The sequence below is a fragment of the Rhinolophus hipposideros genome, assembly GCF_964194185.1.
Source record: "Rhinolophus hipposideros genome assembly, chromosome: 8".
NCBI lineage: Eukaryota > Metazoa > Chordata > Mammalia > Chiroptera > Rhinolophidae > Rhinolophus > Rhinolophus hipposideros.
Genome location: NC_138054.1, coordinates 87,550,710 through 87,560,870, shown reverse-complemented (window position 1 = coordinate 87,560,870; position 10,161 = coordinate 87,550,710). Strand labels below are relative to the sequence as shown.

Below are 10,161 nucleotides of genomic sequence, written 5' to 3'. Positions count from 1 at the left end.
TGTACGAGTGGCAGTGGTCCCTTGCCAGCCAGCGCAAACGTACTGCGGCCGTGGTCTGGTTTGCTTACTTGCTTCACGTCTTTTAACAACTTGGAGATATAATTTATGTACAATACATGTTTAAGGTGTACAATTTGCCAAGTTTGGACACATGTATGCACCAGTGAAACCCTCAAAGACTCCTCGTGTCCTTTTGTCATCACTCCCCTGACCGCATCTGATCTTTCTATCATTATAGATTACTTTACATCTTCTACAGTTTTTTCTAGATGGCAGCCTACAGTATGTACTCTTTCTTTTCCACTTGGTATAATTATTTTCAGGTGTATCCATATTGTTCTGTGTATCCGAAGTTTATTCACGTTTATTCCTGAGCAGTACCTATATTTGGAATCACGACGTAGCCACTCTGAACATTCATAGGCAAGTCTCTGTATGGACACTATTTTTCCCTTGGATAAATGCTTAGGAGTAGAATGACTGGATTGTACAGTAGGTGTACGTTTAACTTTTTTTTTTAAAGCAGTTTTATTGAGCTGTAATTTACATCTCTTAAGATTTACTCATTTTAAGTGTGTAATGTAAATCAGTCCTTTTAGCAAATGTACAAAATTGTGCAGCTATCATGACAATCCAATTTTAGAACATGTGCGTCATCCCCAAAATGATCGCTCATGTCTGTTTACAGTAACCCCCGGTTCCCGCCCTAGACCCAGGGAACCACTAATGCATTTTCTGTCTCTGTTGATTTGTCTTTTCTGGACATTTCATAAAAATGGAATCATACAATATGTGGTCTTTTTTTTCTGGCTTCTTTCACTTAGCATGAGGTTCATCTACGTTGTAGTGTGTGTCAGTACTTCGTTCCTTTTTATCACCAAATAGTTTCCATCGTATGGATAGATCACATTTAGTTTATCCATCTGTGAATTGATGGACATTTGGGTTGTTTCCATTTCTTGTGGCTATTATGAATTATGCTGCCAGGATTATTACTCGTACATTCATGTATGAGTCTTTGTGGGGACATGTCTTCATTTCTCTTGGGTAGATACCTCAGACTGAATTGCTGGGTCGTATGGTATATTTATACTTAACTTTTTGAGATACTGCCAACCTGTCTTCCAAAGTGGCGGTATGATTTTGCACTCCCACCATTAAAGCATGTGGCTTCCAGTTTCCACCCATCTTCTCTAACACTGGCATAGTCTTTAATTTTTCATACCATAATTTTAGACGTAGAGTTATATAGTGGTATCTCACTGTGGTTTTATTTTACATTTGCCTAGTGAATGGAGCTCAGAGCATGAGGGGACTGCATAAAGCCAGACTGATATGAAAGCTGGAGTTAGAGGTATTCCTGGTGGGTAAGGTTGCTGTGTGGATTCTCCGGTAAACCTCAGTAAGAGAGTTTTATGATGCTGAGCATCTTTTCATGTGTTTATTTGCCACCTGTATCTTTTCTTTGGTGAAATGTCCATTCAATTCTTCTACTCATTTAAAAAATATTGTGGTGTTATTTTGAGAATGCATTATTATTATGGATACAAACTCTTTATTAGATTTGTAATCTGCAAACATTTTCTCCATCTGGTGGCTTGTTTTTCCATTAACAATGTCTTTCAAAGAACAGAAGTTAATTTTTACAAAGTCTAATTTAATTGATCACTTTTCTCTTTTATAGATCATGCTTTCGGTGTCACCTGGGAGAAATTTCTGCTGATCCAAAGTCACAAGGATTTTCTCCTAGATTTTCTTCTAGAAGTTTTATAGTTCTAGGATTTGCAGTTAAGTCTATGATACATTTTGAGTTAATTTTTACATATGATACGAACATGGAGGGTTCTGAAAATTTTGTTTTGTTTGGTGGTGTGTATGTTTTTGGCATATGGATATCCAGTTGTTTCAGCACCATTTGCTGAAAATGAAATGACTCCTTTCTCCACTGAATTGCCTTTGCATCTTTGTCAAAGTTAATTGATCATATATACTTTCACATAATAGTGGGACTATTTCTGGACTTTCTATTTTGTTTCAGTGATCTATTTGACTAGCTTGATGCCGGTACTACACCCTGGAACTTTATACTAAGTCTTCAAGCAGGTAGGTCACCTGACTTCGTTCTTTGTTTTCAAAATTGTTTTGACTATCTAGGTCTTTTGCATTTCCACATGAATTTTAGAAATTGTCCATTTCTACAAAGAGACTAACTGGAATTTTGATTGGGATTGCATTGCGTCTATTGGTTTACTTGGGGAGAATTGGTATCTTAAAATTTTTGAGCCTTTCTTTTGAATTTATAAACACAGTGTACCTCTCTGATTATTTCATCTTTAATTTTTCTTCACAACATTTTGTAATTTTTAATGTGCAGGTCTTGTACTTTTTTTTGTCAGATTTACCCAAGTATTTCATTTTCATATATTCTTGATGCTGTTATTTTAATTTTTTTTCAATTTCTGATTGCTGATTGCTAATACATAGAAATACAATTGATTTTCATGTTGATCTTGTATACTGCAACTTTGCAAACTTTTTTTGACAATTCTAGTGGCTCTTTTGTAGATTCCATGAGATTTTCTATTATGCTGTCTGTGCACAGACAGCTTTACTTCTTCCTTTCCAATCTAGATGCCTTTATTTTTCTTATTGCACTGGCTGTTACTCTAGTATCAAGTCGAAGTGGTGAGAACAAACATCCTTACCTTTTCCTGATATTAGGGGGAAAGAGTATTTTATTATGAAATATACTGTTAAATGCAGGTGTTGCCTTTTATCAGGATGAAGAAGTTCCCTTCCAGTCCTAGTGTGCTGATTTTTAAAAGTCAGAAATGAATGTTGGATTTTATCAAATGCTGGGACATCTCTCTAAGGAAGAGACAGATTGTGGCACTCCTACTATCAACCACCAAGAAAGAGGGACAATTCTTGGTGAATTTTTCTGCATCTATTGATGGCTTTTCTTTCTTTTTGTCTATTAATTTGGGCATTACATTGATTGATTTTAAGATGTTCTGGGCAAGTCACTTCTCTCATGGCCTTGTTTTTTGTTTTGTGTGTAAAACGGGACAGTTAATACACATTTTAAAGCACATTGATGAGGCTGGCATGCATTGGCATATGGAAACTACCTGATGCATAGTAGGTTCTCCATGTAAATTCACTCATATTTTACAGACTGGATTATAGGTATCTGTTCATCATACCCTGCCTCTCTCCCTCCTCCAGGCAGGGACTCCTTTTAATTCTAACCTGCCCCTCAGTGCCTAGTACAATGCCTCTTGGCACAAAATAGGCACGATAAATAGTTGAAAGTATGAAAAAATGGGTCACCAGACGCCGCCTACTCCGCTCGCCCTGGGTATCCCGAGGCTACATCCCAACGCGTGGGAGCAGCGTCAGACCCAGATTCTGAAACTGCCTCCGCCGAACACTGCATAGCACGCGGCCTGTCCTGACCAATCAGAGCCCGCCTTCTGGGGGCCCGCCCCATTCCGAAAATAATCGACCTTGGGAGTTGACCAATCAGCTGTTGAGCAACGCTGTTAGTCCCGCCCCAATGTTGAAACAGCCGTTTCAGAACGCGAAGTAACGTTCGCAGGCGCGTCCCAGCATCTGACCAATCAAGGTGAACAGATCGGGCCCCACCCCCCCACCCCCCGGTAACTTGTGGAGTGGGCGGGGCGAAACTCCCGGCTGCCTAGGCTGCGGTAGGCCGCGCCGGTCTGGAGCTTCCGGGCGGTGAGCGCAGGACTGGCGTGTCCCGGGGTGGGGGCCGGGGCTCGGTGAGAGGTTTCGGGTGGGTCCTCGCGGAAGGTGTGGGGGCCGCGATGGGGAAGATGGATTTTAGTCCAAGTGCTAAGGTAGGCGCCGTCTCCCTTTCTCGGGGGTCCCTCCGCATCCCCCGACGCTGCCTCTGGTCCTTTTGCTGCCCCCGTTTCTGTTTTGAAGGTTGCCCTCGGGTGGCATTGGTGCAGCTTTTGGCTTTCCAGGGCGGGGCGGGAGCCGGCGGAGGTCAGTGCAGGCTGTTCTTCTTCGCGCGGTGCGAAAACGGAGACCCCTAGGAAGGCCCAGCGTCTCTGGTCGGATCAAGGCGGACGCTGGGACCCCAGGGCCCGCGGATTGGGCTGTTGCTCCCCTTGCGTACAGGAGACCCCTGCAGAGTCGTCCGTACCTGAATCTCCTCTTTCCCCCCCTTCCTCGCGGGGCACATGTGAAATGGGTCGTGGGGCGGCCAGTGTAAGTGTGGCCTGTCTGCTTTGTCCCCTACAGCCTGCGCTAAGGAGTGCCCCCTCCGCACGGCGCACACCGGTGTGGGCGCTCCACAGGTGAGGCGTGTGGGTGGGAGGGCTCGGGCAGGGCTTCTGACAGCACATGTGTGATGCACCCAGTGTTGAAAAGGGATTGTGTGTGTTGGGGAAGACGTTCTGGTTGGGGGAGCCTGGGTTTGGGGAGCGGAGGAAAATGGGACGCTCCTTCCCTCTGCCTGCAGAAATCCCTTCCAGAGGCGTCTGTGTGTCCCTGAGCCTGGATCCCAGCGTGGGGTCGGGGGGGGGGTGGTGCGAAGGCTCAGAGAAGGAGGAGGTGGCTTCCTAGGCCCCTCTCCACGCTGCTGGGGACAGGCTGGCGGGACCATGATCCCGGGAGCTAGATTTGGGTTCAAATCCTGGCTTTACCACTTACTGGCTGTGTGACTTGGGGCAAGTTGCTTACCTTCTCTGAACTTCGGTTTCTTCATTTGTAAAAGGAAAGGGAAGTGGGAAGGGCAGGCAGGAGAGACAGAAGAGTCCCTTCAGAAACCTGATTTGTGTTGGATTGACAAGTGGTAGTGCCTTACGTGTGTAGACTTGCCCTAATTGTTTTCTATAAATTAAACTAGTCTAATCTTACAGGTAAGGTTGTTAAAGGGGGATTGTTCTCTTGGCACGTAAGGAAACACATCCTGGCCAGATTATTAATAATAGACTTTTATTGAATGCTTATCGTGTGCCAGGCACTGTGTCTGAGATGTAAGATGCATTACCTCGTTGAATCTTTACAACCACCTTATGAGGTCGGTACCATTACCATCTCTGTTTGGCAGGTGAGGAATCTGAGGCACAGAGAAGTTAAGTAACTTGCCTGAGGCTGCACAATTAAGGAGGGATTTGAAGCCAGGCCTCTGGCTCCACAAGGCAGCCTGCTAAGCCCTGTGTCATGCTGTCTTGGCTTCAGGTAGCAGAGCTGGGCCTGGAACCCAGCCCTGAGGGCACTCTGCAGCCCAGGAGTCTGCGGTATCCTCTCTCCGCTGTGGGAAGCCAGATGGTACGCCCAGGATGACGGAGACCAAGGACCTGGTGCAGCTGCGGCAGCTCAACCTGCAGCTCCTGAGGCAGCTATGGGCTGGGCAGGATGCCGTGCGGCGGTCGGTAGCCAGGGCAGCTTCAGAGGTGGGTGTCCACCTTGGGGACTTTCAGAAGATGCGGAAGGGGCTGCCAGATCTGGACCTCCAGCGTCATCCTGTGCAGCGTGCCCATTGTATTGCTGATGAGAAAACTGAGGCCCAGCGAGGGAAGGGACTGGCTTGGGACCCTGCAGAGGCTGGAACAGGGATGAGGACCCAGGCCTTCATGCCTAGTACATGCCAGCTGGGTGGGTGGCTGGGTGACCTGGCCTCTCTATTCTAGTCAAGCCTGGACTCCGGCAGCAGCTACGACCCACAGATGCCATCGTCCCAAAGGTCATCCTCTGTGGTCCTGAGAGCCTCCTGCCCACGGGATGCCCACCAAGGTGACCCCGGTGATATGTCCTCGCCTGGCAGGGCCAGCTCTGGGGGGAGCTCTCTCCCACCTGCCAAGTGCCAATACCAGGAGTCCCCGAGCCCACTGAGGCCCTGCTCGGCACCCTTACTGGCCACCTCCGACTCGAGTGATCCAGAGTATTCAGGAGAGCTGGAGGCACAGGCCCGGATGGCCATCCTGGATCAACAAAGCAAGCTATCCAAGGTAACATGGGAGAGGGGGGCATCCGTTGATGGGAGCGTCCTTGAACCCGTTTCCCTGTCTGACAAATGCACTCGTAGGCAGCCTCCATTGCAAGGTGGGAGCCTATCCAGGAGACACTGTCCGTCGTGCGCAGCTCAGCCTAAGTGCTGAATAAGTGGTGGTTGGTAGTTTCTCAGATAGCACTTTGGGGAGAAGGTGATGAACCCCATGATACAGATGGGAAGACCAAGGCTCAGAGGCCATACCATCTCGAGTTTCACGTAGAGAGGGGCAAAAGCCAAACTCTTTATCTTTCAGCCCCCGAGTCCTCAGCTGTGATGTGGGGCCCATGTCAGGGTGAGAGTTAAGTCGTGGTCCCTTTCCTCCTCCCAGTTGGGGCCTCCTTTGGGCTGACCCTTCCTCTCTTTGCCTCCGCAGCCAAGAGTGACCTTCCACAAGGAGTCTCCAGTGCCTGAGGAGAGTTGGCGCCTCCGACCATACCTGGGCTACGACTGGATTGCAGGTATGGCTCTCTCCTTCCCTCCCTTCCTCAGGTCTCTGCTCAGGTGTCACCCCCTCTGAGAGACCTCCCCTGACACCCCTGCCCTGTCAAGCTGGGGTCCCTGACTCTGCTCTCTTATTTCCTGGCAGGTGTCACCATTTGACATATCACAGGTTTCCATGGTGGCTAGTTTGTCTGTTGCCGCCATATTAGAATGTAGCCTCACAAGGGCACGGACTTTGTCTAGTTCACTGCCCTTTCTTTCCCCAGCACATAAAACAGTGTCTAGCCCGTAGCAGGGGCTCTATAAATATTTCTTGCATGGACGATTGAATATGCATCAGGGTAGGCAAACACTGAGTCACAGTGAATGGAGGGCACCGTCCGGGTCTGTACGAGGCCCCAGGTCTGTGGGGGCAAAGCAGGTGCACTGGGGTGGCAGCGCTGAGCGTTTTCTAAGCCTCAGGCCAGTGGCCACACAGCAGCTCCCGGTGCTCTGCCCGCCCCAGGGTCTCTGGACAACAGCTCACCCATCAGCAGCAAGCCCGAGGCCTTCTTCTCGAAGCTGCAGGAGTTCCGGGAAGCCAACAAGGAGGAGTGTATTCACACTGACCCCGAGTGAGCAGGGGCGGGTGAGCGGTGGGCTGGCAACTCAGGCACCCTGGGGCCCGCCTGCTCACCCACTCACCCTCACAGACCCCAGTTCCTAGGCCCGCGGGAGAGCAATGGTGTCGAGAAAGAACATGAATGTGAGTGTAAACCCTTGTAGGCCACCCCAGGGCCCAGCCAAGGTCTTGGGGACCTCGGGAGGCAGCTGAGTGCTGGGGACTCGGGAAGGGAGGCTTGGGGTCCAGACAGGGTGGGAGGGAGGATGAGCTGAGGCCTGGCCTCATGGGGATTAGGGCTGGTCCCATGTCACCTCGCCACCCTGTCCCCAGCAGCCTGCATTTTCTTCCTAGCTGCCTCATTTTTCCATGTGCCCTCAACGCCTTCCCTTCCTCTCTGTACCTGTGTCACCTGTCGGGGGGGGGAGGGCGTCCTGGCTCAGTCATATGAACACACGAGTCTTCGCTGTGGGTTTGCATGTGCATTGTACACTGTACATATGTGAATGGGGCATGCTTGTGTAGACATACATGTGTGTGCACCCTATGTGTGTCATTGCAAATATGGGTACGTACGTGCCTGTGTATTCAGGACTGTGGAGCCGTGTTTGGTGTGGGAGCACAAGTATGTGCCTGCTCTGGGTGTGTACACATGGCAGGGGGGTGGGGAGGTTGGCGGGCCCGAGTGGTTGGGGGCAGCAAGGGGCCCCGGGATCTGGCTCCGTGGCTGAGCGGGACTCTGCTTCTCACGGGCCTCTCAGGCGTGTACTGCTACCGTGTCAACCGGCGCCTGTTCCTGGTGCCCTCAGATCCCAGCACCCCCTGCCGCCTGTGCCGGGTACCACGGGACCAGCGGGGCCCTGAGACCCTGGTGGCGCCAGCACAGGTCAGGTGAGTGGCCAAAGCAGGCAGGACACGTGGGGCCGGCGGTGGGGGCGGCAGCACCTGAGAACGAGGCCAGTTTGAGGGAGGAAATGATGGGCCTGGGGCTGCGGCCCCACAGCAGCCAGGAGGCCCCAGCAGCAATGCCCCCTCTGTCACCTCCGCCCAGGGTGAGCGTCCCACTGTCCATGCTGGACCCCCCCCACCAGTACCGCATCCACCGGCGGAAGAGCTTTGATGCCTCCGACACGCTGGCCCTGCCTCGGGTGAGCAGCCACGTGGGGCTTGGGTGGGGGTGGGCATGGGGCTGCCTCCTATCTGGCTCATGTCCCCAGATGGAGCCGGAGGTCCAGAGAGTGCCAGGGACTGTGCCACGGCCACACAGCGAGGCTGGGCTCGAAGATGAGCGCCCGGTTCTCAAGTTCAGGCAGGCCACATCCGTCACCTGTGCTCTTGTTCCAGGAGGGAGGTGGGGCACCCTGCCCACCCCCCGGTGTTCAGGATAAGTGTCTGCCTGCACACTGGCGTATTGCTAATGGGCCCCGTTTATGGAGCTCTTGTGTGCTGTGTGTGCAGGCCTTAGGAGGATTATCCCGTGGAGCCCCCACAGGCACCAAGAGTGTAGGTTCTGCTGCTGTCCCACCTTATAGAGGAGACTGAGGCAGAGGGAGGTGACTTGTCCAAGATAAGCCAGGTGGAAGAGCAGGGATTTAAACCCAGGTCCTTGTGCTTCCATAGAGATGTCCTTTGTGTCTCCTGAGTAGGACAGGGGTCAGCGGGGACCCCACTCACACCCGGTTGAGGCTAGGGGACCTGGGCCTACAGGGAGGAGAAGGGGTACCAAGGAAAGTCGGTTTGCTCATCGTCAGGCTTGTGTGGCAAGGTGGGGCAGTGAATCAGTACCTGTTGGGCGTGGGGCAGAGGCCCAGCACACAGGAAGTGCTCCATCAGTGTCCCTGGCCTTTCCTCTGCCCACCTGGGCCTGGGTCAGCAGGGTTAGGAAAGGGTGACCCAGTGGGTAGACACAGGCCCCTGCCCTGGGAGGGCCTCAGTCTGCAGGGGATACAGTGATTGTTTGCAGGGAGCCCTGCCCCAGGCCAGGTGCCTTAACCCCTCACTCCACAGCACTGCCTGCTGGGCTGGGACATTCTACCTCCAAAGTCTGAGAAGAGCTCAGCCCCCAAGAGCCTGGACCTCTGGTCCTGTGTCACTTCCGAGGCCCAGCACTGGAAGCTGCCAGCCACCAGCCCTTCCCACCTGGTATGGTCCTGGGTGACTTGGGAGGGGCAGATACCTTGGAGCAGGGCTGGGGACTGCAGAGTCCTGGGGGCAGGATTGGGACGGAGAGTGCAGAGCCTGGCAGTGTCTCTCTGTAGCCCCTACCGCCCCACCCTGATCCACCTTCCAGGCTCCACCAGATACCCCACCCCACCCTGGAAAGTGACCCCAACTCTGAGATCCAGAAGGGCATGAGACTGGAACTGGGGTGACCTGCCCCCAAAGTGGCCCCCTCTGACACCTCCTTATTTACCATCCAGGCCCTGCCAACACGGGTCCCGATCTGGTCAGAACCCCGGCCCTGCGCCTCCCGGCTGAAGCCCTGAGGACCGGCTACTTGGAGGCCAGTGCCCCTGCCATCACCTCCAGCCTTTCCCCTCCGGCAGGGGCGCTCGCTAGAGGGGAACCCTCCCTGGCCTCATATGGACTCGGGCCCTACCCTCCTAGATTGCCTAGGTGGGTAGGCCCAGGCCAGTCTCCTTCCTGGGGACAGACAGAGGAGACTACAGGGTGAGCAGTAAGGGCATTGTGTGACATGTTTGTAAATAAAGCTCGGCACTGTCTGCAGCTCCAGATTCCCATGTATGCTGGCTTGTCCTCTGCCGTCCTTAGTGCCTGGAGGTTCTCTGGCCTCGGCTGCCCTCCCCTCACCTGGGAAAGACACTTTTGATGTTCTGCGCTGGGCAGGCTGGATCCAACTCGCTGAGCGTGGCTCTTTGTACAGCTCCCTACTCTGGGTAGATGGCCTCCCAGGTGGGGGTGAGGGTCCCCTAGATAGGCTGAGGCCAAGGTCAGTGTTAAAAAGCCATCTCAGCGAGGGGTTCAGGGTCTCCAGTTGTCCCCTGTAGATAAGGCTGAAGTGACAGTGGGGAGTGAGTGAGCTCTCCCCTTCTTGGTTCCTGACACTGGGGACCATTCATAGAAGGCTCTC

At 52.2% G+C, this 10,161-nt stretch overlaps 1 protein-coding gene across 10 annotated transcripts; it reads left to right on the top strand.

Annotated features, from left to right (window-relative positions):
* The first annotated feature begins 3,671 nt into the window (after positions 1-3,671).
* On the top strand, positions 3,672-9,797 carry MIIP (migration and invasion inhibitory protein). Of its 10 annotated transcripts, none has more exons than XM_081054899.1 (11): positions 3,672-3,741; positions 4,273-4,328; positions 5,215-5,429; positions 5,667-5,984; positions 6,402-6,486; positions 6,975-7,083; positions 7,162-7,214; positions 7,880-7,961; positions 8,122-8,218; positions 9,078-9,212; positions 9,491-9,797. In XM_081054899.1, exons 3-11 carry the CDS (start codon positions 5,316-5,318, stop codon positions 9,554-9,556), a joined length of 1,059 nt encoding a protein of 352 aa, XP_080911025.1. In that variant the 5' UTR covers positions 3,672-3,741; positions 4,273-4,328; positions 5,215-5,315; the 3' UTR covers positions 9,557-9,797. The 10 variants fall into 10 exon arrangements, with proteins under 10 accessions (XP_080911025.1, XP_080911018.1, XP_080911021.1 ...); XM_081054892.1 differs by having other exon boundaries at positions 7,832-7,961; XM_081054895.1 differs by having other exon boundaries at positions 3,728-3,768; positions 7,832-7,961.
* Positions 9,798-10,161: the final 364 nt, after the last annotated feature.

Bases quoted from the DNA above. Each gene is read 5' to 3' on its own strand.
- MIIP (XM_081054892.1), top strand. From the start codon at position 5,316: ATGACGGAGACCAAGGACCTGGTGCAGCTGCGGCAGCTCAACCTGCAG. The intron at 5,985-6,401 runs GTAACATGGGAG...TTGCCTCCGCAG, and splicing joins AACAAAGCAAGCTATCCAAG to CCAAGAGTGACCTTCCACAA. The intron at 8,219-9,077 runs GTGAGCAGCCAC...CTCACTCCACAG, and splicing joins ACACGCTGGCCCTGCCTCGG to CACTGCCTGCTGGGCTGGGA.